Source organism: Euphorbia lathyris, chromosome 4 (assembly GCF_963576675.1).
Source record: "Euphorbia lathyris chromosome 4, ddEupLath1.1, whole genome shotgun sequence".
NCBI lineage: Eukaryota > Viridiplantae > Streptophyta > Magnoliopsida > Malpighiales > Euphorbiaceae > Euphorbia > Euphorbia lathyris.
In genome coordinates, this window is record NC_088913.1 from 45771187 (window position 1) to 45791142 (window position 19956).

The following is a 19956-nucleotide window of genomic DNA, read 5'->3' on the forward strand; positions in this document are numbered from 1 at the left end:
TGAATTTTTTCCATTAACATAAAATGTGTAACTTCAAACCATATTGAGTAACCAGAACCGTGGAGGTTAGAGCGAGGATAGAACAAGAAATTACACATAAATTTTCATCAATTAAGCTTGAAACTGTACCAATTGATAAACGTTAGGTTTAAAGTTGCATTATTTTGTGCATGAATGCTAATTGCTCACTTCTAATAACCATATGACTAAATTTGTATCTATTCCTTGTAATAAAAAAAAAATCATCCAGCCTCGGAACAACCCTGTTTGGCATATATACAGTTTGTCCTCATTAGATAAAAATTGTGGATTCATCCCCCTCACAACCATTGTGATTTTATTTATTTCCATGAGCGTCCTTTTCTGCTTTCTGTTTCTACCGTCCTATATCGAAATTTGAATACCAAAATAATAAAACATTTTGCACCAAATAGATAGACTAGTCCAGTGAGTTCTAACTTGTGATTAATTTGAACGGAATCTTAGTATTTAGAAAAAGATATAGGCATTTTGATTGGCAAGTGAGCAATCGAAGAATTGAATATTAATGGCAAAAGAATGAAGTGAGAATAGAATGATTATAATTACAGTTTAGGTGGATAGTGTGCAGGGGTTGAGGAACCAAAACACATCCAAAGCTTTTGCTTCTTTGCCATCATCATCAATTTCCTCCTTGCTACTCTGATGATTCACTTGTTGAAGAACACCTCTCTCCTCCTCCTGCATGATCCTGGGTCTTGAAGCCTTTGAAGTGCCCGAAAAGCATTGGGGAGAAGGGGGATTTGTCCTGATACTCAACAAGCCTTTCTGCTTTACATTTAGACGACTCGGAGGAGTGTTCTCTGACTCTGCATCATCAATTGCTCTTCTGTACACAACCAATTTTCAATATGAATCAATGAAAATTGAAATCCAAGATTTAATTCATCTGGAGAAAAACACTCTAAAACTTACTTTAACCTCCTCGGCCTGCCTTTCTCTTTTGCTTTCATCAAATCTACCTCCATAGAAACATCTCTTGCCCTTGATGCCATTTTCTTTAGCTCATTGCACAACTCACTAATATGCCCTAGTATATCCTTCCCTGCAAACAAGTTCCTCATGGATAAACTGCTTTTCAGCTTAGGCCTCTCATCATCATCTGCTGCTTTCTTCTTTTCACCATCTTCACTACATGTCTCACTTCTCTTCGTTTTTGCATCTCTACCAAACCACCATAACAAATCAAATTTCTATTGGAATACTACTACAATACAAGGGGTTTTCTGTTTTCTTACCTTGGGTTCCAGTTGCCAAAAGGGGTTTTCAATTTCTCAGATGAGCACAACAACTACAAAGGACAAAACCAACAATTAGATTACTCCATTGAAATAATTAATTCTAAGGAAAGATAAGAAGAAACCTTTTTAGTTGGGGTACTTCTGAAGAAATCCTCAGCTATCTTCGGATGCTTACAATCTGAAAAAGCATTAATTAAATTAGACAAAGGAGATAAGTAAAAAACAAACATCTAAATAAAAGATTCATACCAGGCCTACAGAACCAAGATTCATCATCCACGGACTCTTCCTCATCCTCAGGGTTCAAGAAATCAACCCATTTAGGTGCATTTATGTTCTCATACAATTTGTCTTCTTCAAAGATGGATTCCACCAATTTCCAATCAATTTTTGCGGGTTCCATCGGAAAGAAAAGAGATTTCACACAAAGAATCTAATCTTTACCCAGAAATTTGAGAGAGAAATACAACCCTCAATTTGACGAGGAGAGTCTAGTGTTGATGTGAGATGTAACGGTTACCTCAAAAGACCGTTCACTACCCTAATTAACTTTTTCCGAATTCCGACCGTTGGGGGATTCATTTTTCTTTACTTCTTCCAGAACGTTAGCGCAAAAATACATTTGTGGTTTTTTTTTTAACTCTACTGTTATATTATATATATGGGTTTCCATATTTACAGCGGTAACAAATTTTAATTATTAATGCTAATTTAGTTTTTCAATATATAAATTTATTTATGGATAAATTTTAAATAAAACCTCTCTCGTTTTACTAATTTTTAGCTAAAGAACTGTGATTTATTTTTTGTCAAAACGAGAATCGAGATTTTGTACTTTTAATAAACAATTACCTTTTGAATTAATGCTATTAAAATCATCTTTAACGACCTGAAAATGAAAATTTTCAAGAATTAAAATTGTTCAATGTCATATTTGCTATGATACTACATTTTTAATTTTCAAAAATTATCTTTTTTTTTTGAAATTTTCTCTCTCTAAACATTAACTTTCTCTCTCTTTACCAAACATAAACTAAATAATCTCAAAATAAAAAAGTTGAAAAATTAAAGTTGCTTAGAATATTAGTAATTCCTAAAATATGTCATTTTTGAAGTCGTCAATGGTGATTTTAACAGTATCAATCGAAAAAGTCATATTTTGTTAAAGTTGAAAACCTCAGTTCTTATTTTGAAAAAAAAGTAAATCATAATCCTTTATCTGAAAATTAGTGAAACCACATGGGTTTTATTTGAAATTTATACTAAATTTATTCATACTTAAATATTTAAATACTTAAATACTTAAATACATAGATTCATAATATATTGTTATATTTCCAATACACATAAATACTTATTTTAGAATTAAGATTCTCTTTTTTATTAAAAACATAAAAAAAATAGGTGAATAATTAATGTTTATATACCGCCCTAAGGGTTGTATATATCATTTGCCTATGTATTATTATACCTCTAGTCTTTATTTCATGATATAAATTCAACTTTACATTATATACATGATAAATAATTTAGTAGTCGCTTCTTTTTTACCTAACATATTGTTAAGTCCTCATATTTTCAAAAATACATTATAAGATCCATATCTTTTATCAATATTAACCCTTTGATCCTTTTGTCTATTCTTTTTTAGATTTTTAACCGTTAAATTTGGCCTAAACAGAAAATAATAGAGTAACATGACGGTTTTGTATCTACTATGGCTATCCTGAAAGCTAAGATATGTTCGGTTAAAAATCTAAAAAAACTAGATAGATGAACCGAATGATTAATATTGACAAAAGATAGAGACTTTATAATGTGTTTTTCAAAATAGGAGGACTAAACGGCGTGTTAGGTGAAAAGACGGGGATTAACAAATTATTTACTCTTATATATATATAATTTTTTTTTGGGTAAATTTAAAAAAAAACCCCTGTGGTTTGATGTTCTTCCAAACAAACCCTTGTGGTTTGTTATTACAAAAAAAAAGGGACTGTGGTTTGCGCCGTTACCCGAAAAATGGAAAATGACTTAACACCGTTAAAGTGCTGACGTGGCATAGGGGTAATGTTGGAAATTCGAATTTTTTTTTATTTTTTTATTTTTTTATTTTTTTCCCTCTCTTCTTCTTCTTCTTCTTCTTCTTCTTCTTCTTCTTCTTCTTCTTCTTCTTCTTCTTCTTCTTCTTCTTCTTCTTCTTCTTCTTCTTCTTCTTCTTCTTCTTCTATTCTTTTTTTTTAATTTCCTATTTCCGAAGAAATCTGGAAATTTTCGGAAATCTGGAAAATTTCTTCCTTTTTCTTTTATTTCTTCTGGAACACTCCATTAATGGCTACACATTCTTCAATTATTATCTCAACTGAATAAAGAAGATTTAATTAGTCCCTAAAACAATTAATTAATGATCAAGTTGATATTAATTAAATCATCAATAGAGTTCGCAAGTCATTGTCTTCTCCTTCTTTTGATTTCTCTTTTCTTTAACTTGATCTTAATGAATATACAATCGTCATCAGACTCCATTAATTTATACTTTTTCTTATTTAGAATCTTATTCACTCAATGATTAAGAAGACTAACCTCTATTTTGAAGCAGTAATCCATTAATGGCGGATTCAATTGGACCATGTCTATACAGCTGCCATAAGTGCAGCAACTTTGTTTCTCATCGATATTGTTTCTAAATCTTTCCAGGTGAGCTCATTTTTTATTTATTTTTATGTTCATTATTTCAATTTTAGTATCTGATTAAATTAAATAATTTGGTATGGTAGGCAAGCAAAGGCAGAGCGTTTTTATTCTCTCATGCTATGAACATTGTAGTGGGGATTAAATTAAAATTCCAGATTTCTGGAAATTTTCCAGAAATCTGGAAATTTCCGAAACTTTAAAAAAAAAGAAAAAAAGAAGGAAGAATGAGGAAGAGGAAGAGGGAAGAAGGAAGAAGAAGAAGGAGGAGGAGAGAAGAAGGAAGAAGGAGAAGAAGAAGGAAGAAGAAGAAGGAGGAGGAGGAGAAGGAGAAGGAGGAAGAAGAAGAGGAGAGAGAGAGAAAAAAATAAAAAAAATTCGAATTTTCAACCTTACCCATGTGCCACGTCAGCATTTTAACACCGTTAAGCCATTTTCCGTTTTTCGGGTAACGGCGCAAACCACAATCTTTTTTTTGTAATAACAAACCACAAGGGTTTTTTTGGAAGAACATCAAACCACAGGGTTTTTTTTTTGGAATTTACCTTTTTTTTTTACTTAAAAGGAAGATTTATTAATCACTTAAATGAAGAATATCTTGTAACAAATGAGGCTGGATCACTTCCAGAGCTTGAAAGAATAGAGACAGGCTAGCATATGAACGTGACGCTCGAGCAATAACATGAGCGACACTATTCGCTTGCCTACAAACAAAAGAAAAGCTAGCAACATGGAGTTGTTGCACTAATTGCTTACACTATAAAATAATAGAGCCAAACTCAGACAAATCCTCTGAGTCCTGAGAATAACATTAATAACGATCTTGGAGTCCATCTCAATATGTAATGCAGGGATGTGCCTTGTGATCAACTAGGAAAGAACCTCCTTCAGACTAATAGCTTCCTGCAACCACATGCTCAACAAAACTATATTTAGTTGCCGAAAGACACTGCAAAAACTCACCAAACTGATCCCTTGCAACAACACCAGTCCCAATTTGTCGACTGTCACGGAAGGTAGCGACATCAATGTTCACTTTAACGTGACCCGGAGGAGGGCCTGACCAGTAAATCCCTCGATCAGCAGATGAAGACGGGGCAGGGTAGCAAACCAGCAAATGTTGAGGCGAAAGGTATTGATATAAGAAATCAACTGCAGTTCGTACTACAATGCTGGTTGGTAGCATCGGACGGTCCCAAAGCAAGTCGTTCCATTTCTCCAAATGCACCAAAGCACCATACAAACACGGCTTAGCACAACTTCTTCATGTCGATCCAGGAGCACATCAAACTAGGTTGAGAAATCGTCAAAGGTGGAATATTGAGAGAAACAGCAGCCTCTGACCAACAAGTGACAGAATATTCACAATCAACAAATAAATGCAAACTATGTTCTCCATATTGGCCACAAACAACACAGATATTATCAACTTGAAGGCCTTTCGTAAATAATCTATCCCGTGTAGGCAATATATTTGCGCCCAGTTTCCATATGAAATTATTAATTCGCGTGATTTGACAGAGTAACGCCTCCTTCAATCAAAATTCCACTGAAGAACGTCCGGTTTATTTAGATCTCCTCCTGGTAACTTAAGGATAGCTTCCACATCTTCCCTATTCAGAACAGCAGATAGAATATCAGAGCTCCATTCTGTAGAGCCCGACAGCCACAAATCACGCACATAAGTAATCCTAGGGATCCCTGGATTTGCTGAAGCCACACAGAAATGGTCTCCCAGTAACCATGGATCACCCCATATCCGAACTGCAGACCTATCCCCAATCCTCCATCGATACCCTCGCACTACATAAGGAACATCACAGTGAATGCTTCTCCAAGTCTGACTCAGATTGGAACCAAATGATGCTGAGAATATATCCGCTATTGGGAAGTATTTTGCTTTGAGAAGCGCATTTAGATATTGAACAATGTTCCATACATGCTTGCCAAGAAGGGCCAAATTAAAAGACCGAAGATGACGAAACCCCATAACTCCCACTCCTTTCCTAGCATATAGACGATCCCAAGAAGCCTAGTGCAACCTTCTTTGACCATTCGCTCTACGACCCCACCAGAAGGAATTAATCAGTTTCTGAACACAGAGAGACCAGTAAAAGGAAAGTACTCATACAGTAAGCATGAATGGCCTGGAGAACTGATTTGATCAAAACCTCATTACCCGCTTGAGAGAGCAGCGACCCTTGCCAGGTATTTATCCTCTTCCAAACTCGTTCCCTTAGAAAGCTAAAGGTTTCACGCTTCTTTCTACCAATCATAGATGGGAGACCCAGATATCTACCACTATTCAGAGGGCCATTGACCCCAAGGAGATTCTGGAGGGAGATCTGAAGGTCCATGCGCACATTAGCACTAAACATAAGCCTCGATTTTTGGAAATTGACGCTCTGACCAGAATCAAGTTCATACCGATGGAGAATATTCTATAGGACCCGACACTCCTCTAGTGAGGCGCGGAAAAATAAAATACTGTCATCAGTAAAAAGAAGTTGGGAAATTACCGGAGCATGCGGGCATATTTTGACACCATGAAGGTCTCCCCTAACCTCAGAACGCTTAATTAATTTAGATAACCCCTCCACACATAGAATGAAAAGGTAAGGAGATAATGGGCATCCCTGTCGGAGGCCTCTCTTAGGTCTGACTGCATCACTCTCATGTCCATTAATAAGGATCTTATATTCCACAGAAGTAACACATTGCATGACCCAGGATATCCATTTTTGTAAGAATCGCCTTAAAGTATGACCACCACACCCGATCATATGCTTTTCGAATATCAATCTTCAGAGCCACATGCCCTTGTCGACCTTTAACCTTTCTTCTCATGTAGTGCGTAATCTCAAAAGCAATAAGCACATTATCTAGAATTGACCATCCTTTTACCAAGGCAGACTGTTCAAGACCGATGAGCCGATGGAGAATTGGCTTTAGTCTGTTAGCAAAGACCTTAAAGATGATCTTATAAATGACATTACATAAGGAAATTGGCCTGAAGTCCTGAATAGTAGTTGGGCTAGCCATTTTTGGGATAAGTGCAATAAGTCTTTCATTAATCTTAGTAGGGAAAATACCTGAATTTAGCCACTGTGTACAAGCACAAAAAACTTCATCCCCAATTATCGGCCAAAACTTCTGAAAGATCCCCGGACTGAGACCATCGGGACCCAGAGATTTATCATGGTGCATTGCCTGAATAGCAGCACTAAATTCCACTTTAGTAAAAGGGCACAAAAGGGCTTCCTTTTCGATAGGCGTTAGAGCCTGGCAGATATAATCAATAGGTGGGTCTTCGACATCCGATATGTCATCAAAGAGATTATTAAAATACTAACGTACATGAGGTTCCATTTCTTCAAACGATTGTAATATCCGACCAGAGTCATCACACAGAGAGTGAATACGATTTTATCTCTTCTTGGCTGATGCCGAAGCATGAAAAAGTTTGCTATTTTTATCCCCTTGTTGAAGCCAGAAGACTTTAGATCGCTGCTTCTAATACAACTAGTATTGTGCCCGCGCATTGCGCGGGTGATAAATGTTTTGTACATAAATTTAACATTTTAATATTTTTAAAATTTGATATCATTTACATATAGTGATATTAATATTTTGTTTTAGAATAATTTAAATTTACAAATCTATACTATATATATATAATAGCGGAAGTAGAGTGTAACCCCCTCACTTGGATCACATGATATCTCACACAATATCAGTTATAGACATGCTTTCAATTCTCAATCATACAAAACTTCAATCTCATATAAACTTTACATATTATACATAAGAGAAAGCATCTACAATACACGTTTAAGTCATTATCCTACATAGAGGATTTACAAAACAAAAGTACATCACAAGACTCCAAAATGCCTAGATGAGAATGGACTGACACTGCTGGTGCGACCTTAAGCAAGAAGAACTCCACCTAACCTGTAAAATCTGTTGGCAAGGGGTGAGCTGCCTACTCAATAAACATATTACGCATATATGTATATACAAAAGTAATGTAAAGAGCACAAATCAAAATATATCATCAGTACCAAGTTAGAATTTATTCACTTGTTTCACTTATTATAGTAATACTTATTTTAGAAAGGCCTTGCTGTACTTAGACAATATATATAAAATGGTCCTTGGGCCCAATCTGTATTCCGGCTCACTAAATTCGGAATACAATCATCTGTGCTACGGAGGAGTTAAACTCAACTCACGTACTCATATATCTCAACACATGTGCTTCCGGCTCACAATATTCGGATATCACTCTCAACTTGGACCATTTCACATATCCATCTAAGCAAGCTCATATTCATATCTTATCCAACCATTATTCAGTTCCAGTATGTGCACAAGGCTCAACATGCCGTATTTACGCATAACACTGCAACATACTTAATCATATCAATCATAAGCTCACTGTAAAAGGTCTAACAACTTTGAGCTGATCCCTACTATGGGCGAAAATAGTACTCGGTTTCTCCCAGGAAACCAAACAACTCAGATATTGCCTGAGGGGAATGTCCATCACTTGGCCTCCCCTATTCTTCGGGTCTAACTATACCTTCTGGAAGAATAGGATGAAAAATTTCATTCAGGCTACAAATATGAGTGCCTAGCTATCTATAGTGCAAGGCCCATTTGTACCTGTCGAAGTTGTGGCTGGCCAAACAGTTGTAAAAGCTGAGGCCAAATAGACAAAGGATGATCTTAAGAAGCTTCAAAATCACGCTCCGGCTATCAATATGCTTCACTGTGCGCTCGATGCTGCAGAATATAATAAAATCTCAGGTTGTGAGTCGGTGCAAGAGATCTGGAAAAAGCTGGAAGTCACCTACGAGGGAACCAATAAAGTAAAGGAGTCCAAGGTGAATTAGCAGATGAGACTGTACGAGCTGTTCGAGATGAACAATGATGAGGGCATTTCAGACATGAATGCAAGGTTTACCAACATCATTAATGAGCTCAAGAGACTTGGGAAAATCTTCACTGAGGAAGAACAAGTCAAAAAGATACTCAGGAGTCTTCCTAAAGACTGGCAAGCAAAGAAGACCGCTGTTGAGGAAGCTCAGGATTTAACTACCTACAAATATGACGAACTCATCGGCTCGTTGCTGACCCATGAGATATCTATGAAAAACTTCGAGGTGAAGGAAAAATCTGAAGACAAGAAGCAGAAGTCTCTTGTCATGAAAGCTGACTCCACTGACGGGAGCTCAACTGATGACGAGGAGATGGCTATGTTCACAAGGAAGATGAAAAGGCTATTCAGGAAGAATGACAAATATTCTAAGAAGCCTTACAGAAAGTTTGATAAGTATAAAGCGGACTCAAGCGACAGCAAATACAAAAAGGACAGCTCAAAGCCTATTACATGCTTTGAGTGCCATCAAACTGGCCATATTAAGTCAAGCTGCCCCACACTAAGGAAAGACAAGAAGAGCGGCAAGAAGGCAATGGTGGCTACATGGAGCGACAGTGATGAGTCTTCATCTACAGAAGCTGAGGCCACCGAGTCAGCGAAGATATGCTTCATGGTTGACGAACTTGCTGAGCCGTGCGTCTCTGAGCATGCTGACCCATCCGTCGCATCAAATGACGAGGAGCAATCAAATGAGGTAATTACTCTTCCCCAGCTCAGAAACGATATGGTTAATGCCCTGAGTGATCTCTACACACTTGTCAAGAAGTGTAATAAGAAAGTTAGAGCACTCAGCAGGCGCTGTGACGAAGTGGAAGAGGTCAAGCTGAGTGACCTCAGATTCCTTCTTCAGGACAATTCAACTCTGCATGATAACATGAAGATCATACACGAGTCTGTCTCTGAAGTCCAATCAGTTTCAAAGAAACTGAGAAAGGACGTCACAACTATCCAGAACCAATTAAAGGTTCCAAATAAAAGAAACATTCCTCTGAGAACTCAGTACCAAGGTACTCAGCAGAGATGGAATCCCCAGCGAAAAGTCCAGTGTGACTTTTGTGGGAAGAAAGGACACACCACTAAGGTGTGCTGGCACGCTCAGCACTGGGGTGCTGACAAGTCAGTGAAACATCCTAAACAGAAGGTCAGCTGTGACTTCTGTGGAAAGAATGGCCATACTGTCCAAGTATGTCGCCATAAAATAAAATATGATGCTTTACCTGTTGCACCTAACAAGCAAGGACCCAAAAAGAATTGGGTACCTAAAAGTAACTAGTTACAATGCAGGTAAGCCTGAGATGTGCCGAGAAGTCAAAGATGTGGTATATTGACAGCGCATGCTCGAGGCATATGACTGGTGATGAAACTCAGTTCATCACGTTTGAGCGTAAACGAGGAGGAAGTGTAAGTTTTGGAGACAACAAGAAGGGTAAGATAGTAGGGTCAGGAACCATTGAAGGTAATCCTACTATTGAATCTGTCTCCCTAGTCAGCGGACTCAAATATAACTTACTCAGCGTAGCTCAGCTATGTGACAATGAGAGAAAAGTTATATTTGATGCTACTGGATGTAAAATATACGAGGGTGAATCAAATGAGTTAATTTTAACTGCCCCTCGCATAGATAATGTCTTTATGCTAGACTTAGAGAAAAAGTCTTCAAAAACTGTATGCTTAGTATCAAAGGAAGAAAATTCCTGGCTATGGCACAGGAGACTTGGTCATGTAAGCATGGACCTCCTGGCCAAATTAGCAAGAAAGCAATTGGTTGAGGGACTGCCTGAACTTAAATTTGAAAAAGATCAATTATGCCACGCTTGCCAAGCTGGAAAACAAACCAAACAATCTTTTCACAGCAAAAATATTGTCTCAACTAAGCGTCCGTTAGAATTACTACACTTGGATCTCTTCGGTCCAGTCCAGCCGCTGAGTCTGGGTGGAAGAAGATTTTCCTTGGTCATTGTAGATGACTTCTCTCGGTACACTTGGGTCATCTTGCTGAGTAGCAAGGATGAAACCTTTGAGACATTTTCAAATTTGGTTAGAAAAATTGAAAATGATAAAGACCTAAAATTAGCTCACATCCGTAGCGATAATGGTGGAGAATTCAAAAACCAAAAGTTTGTTGAATTCTGTGAAGCCAGCGGCATTGACCACAATTTTTCTGCTCCTAGAACACCTCAACAAAATGGGGTTGTTGAAAAGAAGAACAGAACTCTGGTTGAAATAGCCAGGACAATGCTGGATGAGCATAGGCTTCCAAAGTATTTTTGGGGAGAGGCTGTTAACACAGCGTGCTATATTCTTAATAGGGCTCTAGTTAGACCTATATTAAAGAAAACCCCCTATGAACTTTGGAAAGGACGAAAGCCCAACATTGGATACTTTCGTGCCTTTGGCTGTAAATGTTTTATTTTAAATACCAAAGATAGCTTAGCAAAGTTTGACTCAAAAGCTGATGAGGCTATCTTTTTGGGCTACTCAACAAACAGCAAAGCATACAGAGTTTTTAATAAGCGAACTCAAGTTCTAGAAGAGTCAGTACATGTGGAGTTCGACGAAACTAACCCTGCAGGTAGATACCAGCCGCTGACCGAGGATGATCCACACTCAATAACCGCTGACCAAGAACCAGCTACTGAGTCATTCACTAAAAGGCTGACCAAGAGTAAGAGTGAACCTAAGATTACTTTCACTAACCCATCTACTTCTGCAGAGATTATTAAAACACAGACAGCACAAGACAAAAATCTACCTAAAGAGATAAGGATTCCAAGAGGGCACTCAGAGAGTGCAATCCTTGATTCAGCTGGGAATACCCTGATAACGAGGAATCAACTCAGGAAGTACCTCAGCAATGTAGCCTTCGTCTCAGTTCAAGAACCGAAGAATTTCGCTGAAGCTGAGTACGATGAATTCTGGATGATCGCAATGTAAGAGGAGCTCGATCAATTCAGAAGAAACGATGTATGGGAGCTAGTGCCTCATCCAAAGAGTCAGAAGACCATTGGAACAAGATGGGTCTTCAGAAACAAGATGGATGAACAAGGGAACGTGGTCAGAAACAAAGCAAGACTTGTAGCTCAGGGCTACAGTCAGCAAGAAGGTATTGACTACGGTGAGACCTTTGCCCCAGTGGCAAGGCTAGAGGCAATTAGAATTCTATGTGCATATGCATCTTACATGAACTTTAAATTATTCCAAATGGATGTCAAAAGTGCATTTCTTAATGGAGTTATAAACGAGGAGGTTTATGTTAATCAACCTCCAGGTTTTGAGGATCCTAAATTCCCAAACCACGTTTATAAACTCAAAAAGGCTCTGTACGGCCTCAAGCAAACACCACGTGCTTGGTATGAGAGGCTGACCAGTTTTCTGCTGACTAGAAATTACGTCAGAGGCAAAGCTGATACAACCTTATTCATTAAGAAAAAGGGTAAAGATACCATGCTGGCCCAAATTTATGTTGATGATATAATATTTGGTGCAACTAACGAATCAATGTGCAAGGAGTTTAGCAAACAAATGCAGACTGAGTTTGAAATGTCCATGATGGGAGAACTCAACTTCTTCCTCAGTCTTCAAATTAAACAAGGAAAGAATGGCATCTTCATCAGTCAAGCCAAATATGCAAAGGAGATATTAAAGAAATATGATTTGGAAAATTGCAAGCCAATATCCACTCCTATAGGCACTGACACTGTCCTATGCACTGACGAGAATGGTAAGTCGGTAGACAGCAAATTATATCGAGGTATGATAGGCTCTCTACTTTACTTAACAGCAAGCAGACCGGATATTCAGTTTTCAGTATGCTACTGTGCTAGATATCAATCTAACCCTAAGGAATCTCATTACATTACTGTAAAAAGAATCCTTAGATATTTGCAAAGCTCAGTGAACGCAGGTTTATGGTATCCCAATACTCATGATTTCACACTCATCGGATACACTGACGCTGACTATGGATGGGATAAGCTGGAACGTAAAAGCACCTCTGGAGGATGTCACTTCTTAGGAAGTTGTCTTGTATCCTGGTTCAGCAAAAAGCAGGCGTCAGTAGCCTTGTCTACCACTGAAGCTGAGTACATTGCTGCTGGTCATTGTGTTGCTCAAGTCCTATGGATTAAGCAACAGCTTGAAGACTATGGTGTTCAAACAAAGACAATTGAAGTCAAATGTGACAACAAAAGTGCAATTGATCTTTCAAAGAACCCAATTCAACACAGCAGAATGAAGCATGCCAGCATCAGACATCACTTCATTAGAGATCATATACTCAAGGGAGAGATCAAGCTGACCTTTGTCCCAACGGACGAGTAGCTTGCAGATATCTTCACAAAGCCACTGGCCCGTGAGCAGTTCAGCATACTGAGAGAAGCTATTGGTATGTTTAATCCTCTTCAGTAAATTCCTGAACTAAATGAATATGCATGCTGAGTGAATTACTATACTGAATGATTGTTTTTGCTGAGTACTCATTGAAATTAATTAAACAACAAATACTGAGTAAATTTGCACACTGAGTAAGTTAGTTTAAACTTAGAAATAATCCCTTTATGCAATACTGACCAGTCAGAATATGAAACGCATAGTATTCTAAACGCTGAGTGTTAGATCCGTTAGAATAAATGCAAAAGCACGCGTATAGCCACCTAGGATGACGTACGCGCCGAATGTGTCATAAATGCTAGGATCATTGTCGGTTCACAATCCCGAGGCAAAACTGACACATGGATTCGTTAAGATCCACAGTTCACCGCTATAAATAATGGGTAAATTCCCATTGTTTTCTCTTTACGACTACCGAATTCTAAGGCAAAGAAAGCTTTCTCTCTAAAAAATTCTCAAAGCTTCCCAAACGCATTCTTCAACTATGACTAAAGTTTCCTTCAACATTTCCGGTGCCGGCCACCCTAAGCCCAGCTCCGATGAAACTTCCAGGCAAACCTCTGTGCCGGAATCTACCATGGTCACCTCGCCGAGCAAAGGAAAAACTGGCCAAACCTCCTCCGGTAAGGGAAAGCCTGAAAAAGTCAGGACCTATTCAAAGGTCTTCGAAAACGTCCGAGAATGGAAGGTTGAGCCCTCAAGATGGGTATCTGAAGCCTTCGTACAATCCGAACAACCCTTCTATGAGTGGATTTCGCAGAATGGATGGACTGAGCTATTTTCGATTAGGGATCCCACCTATCCTGACCTTGTAAAGGAGTTTTACCACAACCTTCGCGTTGCCAATGATAACCAGGACTACTTGGTAACCGTGGTGAAAGAGAAAACCATCTTCATCAACCCTCTCTACCTAGGGAATCTCCTCAAGTTAAAAACTGAGGGAGCAAGGCTAAGGAGATCTGGAGATCAGGATGGTACTGGGTACGAGGTCAACTTCTGTAAACCTACAGGCCACTCAGGAGAAGTATCCAGTTCCTCCATGGGTCAGCACCAGAAGATGGCTCATTATTTGCTGAGTTATTTTATCTATCCCAAGATTAACTGCACCACCTCAGTAACAAACTTCGAACAATGCTTCATCTGGCATATGCTGACGTACAAGCCGATCAACATGCCAGTATTCCTCGTTGCTGGCTTCCTAAGGAGTACCGGAACTCTAAGGCTAGGATCACTCATCACCAGGATCCTCATTGATCATCAGGTAGACCTAACTGATGAAGTAGAAGCTAAAGGATCTGAGATCACAGCAGCTTCGCTGAGAGCGTTGAAGTTCGGTCAGCCTCTGAAGAAAGGAAAAGCTGCTGCTGCTGCGAGTGTTGAACAGCAAGCTGAGGAAACTGCTGTCCCAAAGAAAGGGAGAAGGACTAAGGCCCCAGCTTCCCGAAAAAGAAAAGCTGTTGAGACTACCTCACATGATGCTGAGTCTCCAGCTAAGAGGCAGAAGTCAGCTGGTACTAAGGGTCAGGAGAGACCTAAGTCAGCTGAGAAACGGAGCAGGCAAGATGAGCCTGAAACTAAGGACACTAATGAGCAACCTCAGAAGAAGCAGAAGCCTTCTACACTGACTCCCCTCGATGCTATCCCTACTGACATTGTTGTGCCAGGTGACTCTCATTTCACACAATGTCTAGGAACTGTATCTGAGGAACAAGAAGAAGAGGTGCATCTGGACGACCAGTTTATTGCACAAGTTGAGGAAGAACTAGATGGTGATAGTTCAGAAGATGATGAAGAAGAAGAGACCAGCGGTCAGGATGACGCTGAGGATAATGAGGAAACAACCAGTGAGGTTGCAGCTGAGCAAGCCAATACTGGGTTGGCTGCTGGAGAAGAGCAAGAACTTGACCAACACAATGTTGATCAAGTCCAAGAGCAAGCTGACCTCCCTCATCATGATCAGGAAGAAACTTCTCCTTCTCACTCCGGCAATTCTATTCAAGCTGACAATCCTCCTCCTCCTCGAAGAAGAAAACTCATCAAGGCAAGTCAGAAAGAAGTTAGTGAGACTCCTGTTGAACTATCAACTCTTCCTAACTTTGCCATTCAACAACCAACCAAAGACCCTTTTGCCCTAAAACTCAGATTTGTTGGTAGAAAACCTGCGGCATCCATCGAAAAACAAGCCTCTATTTCTTCCCAATAGGAACATGCCGACCAAAATGCTTCTGCCACCTCAACAAGTCAGGTTGAGACGAGTGCTGTCAATGCTGTCCATCCAAGCATTGTGCTGGCTCCAAACACATCTGCCCCCGTCAGCACAGACAGTATTTGAGTTTCTACTTCTCCAATTAACATCTCTACCGATCAATCAACTCTACCAGAACCTCAAGTGTAGATTGGAACAACACTTCCAGTCACTGACCATGTCATTCCTTTGACTCCTCCTCCCACCGGTCATACTGATGCATCTGGACAATTGAATGAAGGTTCTTTAAGCTACATGAATGTCACTGAGTCTGGCAAACGCATCATCGACTCAGTACAAACTTTGATCAAAGACCTTCAACAATCGTCTACTCCTGCTGCTGGGTCTTCTAATGTGGAGACTCCTCAACTTTGCCAAGTAACTCAGCTTTTGAACGAAGTTAAGGGATTTAAGGACTTGCTGAGTATCATCATCTCCTATCAAACACATCAAGCTAAGCAGGATTCCATCGCTAAGCTGGCCGAGATCCAGCTGACAACTGTACAACACTTAAACGCTCTACAACAGCAAGTACAGAACTTGTCAGCTGTGAACCCTGGATATGCAACTTCTGATGAAGTAAAGATGCTCTTTGCTCAGCTTCACACCGAGCAACTCAAGACCAATGAGCAAATGGTTTCTTACTCTCAGTTCTCAGTGGAGCAAATTGGTGAAGCTGTTCGATTGCTGAATCTGAACAAGCAGGAGATGGACACTGACGCAATGAAACAAAACGAGATGATGTCTATCACAAGACAAACCTTCAATCACATACGTCACACAAATGTTCAGCGTCAGTACTTTGACACCTACTTACTCAATATACCTGATGAAGTCTCAAATCAGGGAGTTGCCATTTTTGATGGTGTCAATGAAAGTGCTGACCGACTTAAAGCACTGTCCAACGAACTAACCAGGGCTGTCTTAACCGACAGCTTTAGGATTCCTCCTCCCGATGCTGACAAAACGGGGGAGAAAGAACAAGCGAGAACACAACCAAGAACACAGCATGGATCTAGTCAATCCCAACAAAAGAAAAAGAAATAGATATAGGCTAGCTCAGTATAGACTAAGTATGATGTAATCTATATGCCTTGTCTTTAAGTTTTGTTTGTAAACACTGACTACCGATATCAATATATCATACCTGCATCTTTCATTCTATTCTTGTTGCTGTGTACTGAGTTATTATGTATCTTCAAATTGAATCAGCTATGTCTAACACTTGTAAAACTTATTGATTGAACCAAATGCTGATAACATATTTGACACTGACCTATATGTTTATAAAACACTGCCTTATAAAACTCATTGAACAACAAATTACTCAGCGCCCTCTGAATGATAAAACCTTCCGCGTAAACACTGAGTAAAATAGAATATGTTCCATGAACTGACCTATATCTGAAAAACTGACCTTAGACTTACTCGATTAAACCTTTAAATGTTTAGAGTAAAACTAAGTCAGTAGCTCAACCCTTACGGGGGAGTTTGCTAAGTTATATTAGGTCAACTATCATGGGGGAGCTCAACACTGAGTTCCTCGCTGAATAGTTTTGCCAACATCAAAATGGGGGAGTTTGTTGAAACACCTTTCCACATAATTTTGATTTGACAAAATTGTTTAAGTGTAATCAAAAACATATTCTAAACACACTAAGTTTAAATGCTTTGATTTATTCTACTAATGTGTTTGTTCAATGTTGAGTTAAAATTGTTTATAAGACATAAGGATTAAAAGGCCCAAGCCCAATATGAAAGTCAAAGCCCAAGTCAAACAACTCAAGACAACTCGGCCCGCGTTTATCAAAACGATGTCGTTGTGTGAAAAACGCAACTCAGCATGAGAAGGATCTAGAAGACCTTCAGGGAACAACTTCGGAACGAAGCTGCTGAGTTGATTCAACAAAGCGTACAAGACAGCAGCTGGCTAAGGAAAACTTCCAGACAAAGTATTTCCACTTTGGGTAAAGTTCAGACGACACAGTATGCTGTCTAGTTGACTTTACCATAAAAGGAGAGACATTCTACCGAGCTGACCAAAAGCTGACCGAGGACAGAAGATACACAAATCTGATTGGCCGAGAGCTCTGAGCAAGTCAGGATGACAACGACAGGAAGTCGTTTCCCTCCAACGGTTATTTCGAAATTCGAAATGACCGATGCCTCAAGACGTCTCTATAAATAGTGCCATCAGAAGCTTCATTCCACACAGAACTTGATCAAGCCATTACGCTGACCAAATTTCTACACAAGTTCTGCAAGCAATAAGCAAAGCAATCTTACACTACATTTCATATATTTGTGTAAAAGTCTAGAGTGATTATTCAATCATCTAAGGTGTCTTAGCATTCATTGTTTAGGACAAACACTTATCATTTCTAGAGATTAGAAAGGAGAGGCTGAGTACTCGGTTATAGTACTCAGCAAGAGATTAGGATTGAGTAGAGGTATAGAGGAAGGTACTCTTGTTATACTCAGTTGCTAAGATTGTAAAAGGTTTGAGGCTCTACCTTTAAATAGCTCAGTAGAGGATTCGAAATCTCGGAACGTGTTCCGGGGACAGGACGTAGGCTTAGAAGAAGCCGAACCTGGATAAATCTGCTGAGTAACGTATTTCTTACCTTAAACTCCTTATATATATTGCTTGCTTAAATAACCAAAAACTGACCAAGTAAAGAGGTCAAGCTGAGTTGTGCGCATCGAACATCTGAGCTCAGGAATAGACTTTAAGTGCTATCTCCTGACTCAAGTCAAGAAACTGACCTAGTCACCAGTTGACTAAGCCAGTATCTTACTGATCACTCAGCACCGCTGTTAAAACCTTTTCTCTTAAGAAAAAAAGTTTGCCCAAACTTAAGAAAAAGTTTAAATAGTTCCTAACCCCCCCCTTGGAACTATACTTGCAACGTTTATAAGGGACCAACACTAAAGTCCCAGATTTTACAGAGGGTTTCATAAGATATATAGGAACATAGTTTATTCTTTATGTATCTTCAAATTCGAATAATATCAATATGAAAAACATGCTCCAAGATGACTGAAAGCAGTATCCTATATTTCTGTTAAGGGCACTTGATACATATCTTTCATTTGGACAGCCTATAACCACTTTAAACAACACCAAAACTCAACAAACTCAATCACAACTCATCCACAACAAATCCTATGATCATGCCTAGGTATTTCAGAATCTCAAACTCATAAAAAACAAGCTAAAACAACATACTAACCTTCAACTTGTGTCTATCACCTAGTATGCTTCCTAACTTGACTTGTTTGGCTTGAAAATGGAAGAAATTGGAAGAGTTTTGTTTGGAGGGTGTTAGGGTATGAACAAGGAAGGTTTTGCTGAAGCTTTGGTCGAAATTGTGGCTGAAATAGATAAAGAAATCAGTTGTGCACATCCTTTTAAATATAAAGAGGTGTAATTTGTCTTACATTAGGTGACACCTCGTGCTTGCTCACAAACCTCCAATTCAGCCCTCCTAAAGTGTAAGCTAATCAATTTAGGACATATGAATTTATTCATTCATTTAAGTCATAACTCAATTAACCAATCGTTACATCTTAACGACACATTAATCGCCTACTAATCGCATTATGCATATGAAACTTCTACTGACAATGAGATGAATCTAAAATGTATGTATTCAATTATGAAAACATATATGAATGTGGGAAGACTCATATGTTAGGGTTTTAGGGATGTTACAGTTCTTCCCCCCTTAAAGAATTTCGTCCCCGAAATTCACTTATCAGAATCTTCAAATAGGTAAGGATACTGTGTCCTCATATTTTATTCTACCTCCCAAGTTGCCTCATCAAGTGTTTGATTATGACTCCATCTCACCTTAACCATTGGAATTTCACGGTTTCTGAGTCGTTTCATTTCTCGTCCCAAAATCTCTAAAGGTTGCTCACGAATAGTCAAGTATGTGTTCACTATTGCAATCTCAGGTTCGGGAATCATATGACTTGGGTCTGATCTATATCTTCTTAATACTGACACGTGAAATACATCATGTATTAAAGACAATTCTGGTGGTAGAGCTAACCTATAAGCCAATGGTCTAACTCTCTCAATGATCTCATAAGGCCCGATGTATCTTGGATTCAACTTCCCTCTTATGCCAAAACGAACTATTCCTTTCCATGGGGATATTTTTAGAAACACTTTATCTCCAACTTTATATTCCATCTCCCTTCGGTGCTGATCCACATAGGCTTTCTAACGTTCTTGTGCAGCTTTTAAATACTTCTTTATGACATTGATCTTCTCAACAGTTTTCTGGACTAACTCAGGTCCTTCCAATTGCCTCATTCCTTCAACATCCCAACATATAGGGCTTCTACACGGTCTTCCATATAATGCCTCATAAGGTGCCATGCCTATACTCGAATGATAA

The 19956-nt window shown here is 38.9% G+C and overlaps 1 protein-coding gene across 1 annotated transcript; it reads right to left on the bottom strand.

Moving 5' to 3' along the window:
- Nucleotides 1-304: 304 nt before the first annotated feature.
- LOC136226813 (uncharacterized) lies at nucleotides 305-1853 on the bottom strand. The gene is made up of 5 exons (XM_066015471.1): nucleotides 1530-1853; nucleotides 1403-1458; nucleotides 1278-1330; nucleotides 955-1203; nucleotides 305-868 (listed from the first exon to the last, which is right to left on the bottom strand). The coding sequence occupies exons 1-5, from the start codon at nucleotides 1681-1683 to the stop codon at nucleotides 592-594; spliced, it is 789 nt and encodes a 262-aa protein (XP_065871543.1). The 5' UTR covers nucleotides 1684-1853; the 3' UTR covers nucleotides 305-591.
- Nucleotides 1854-19956: the final 18103 nt, after the last annotated feature.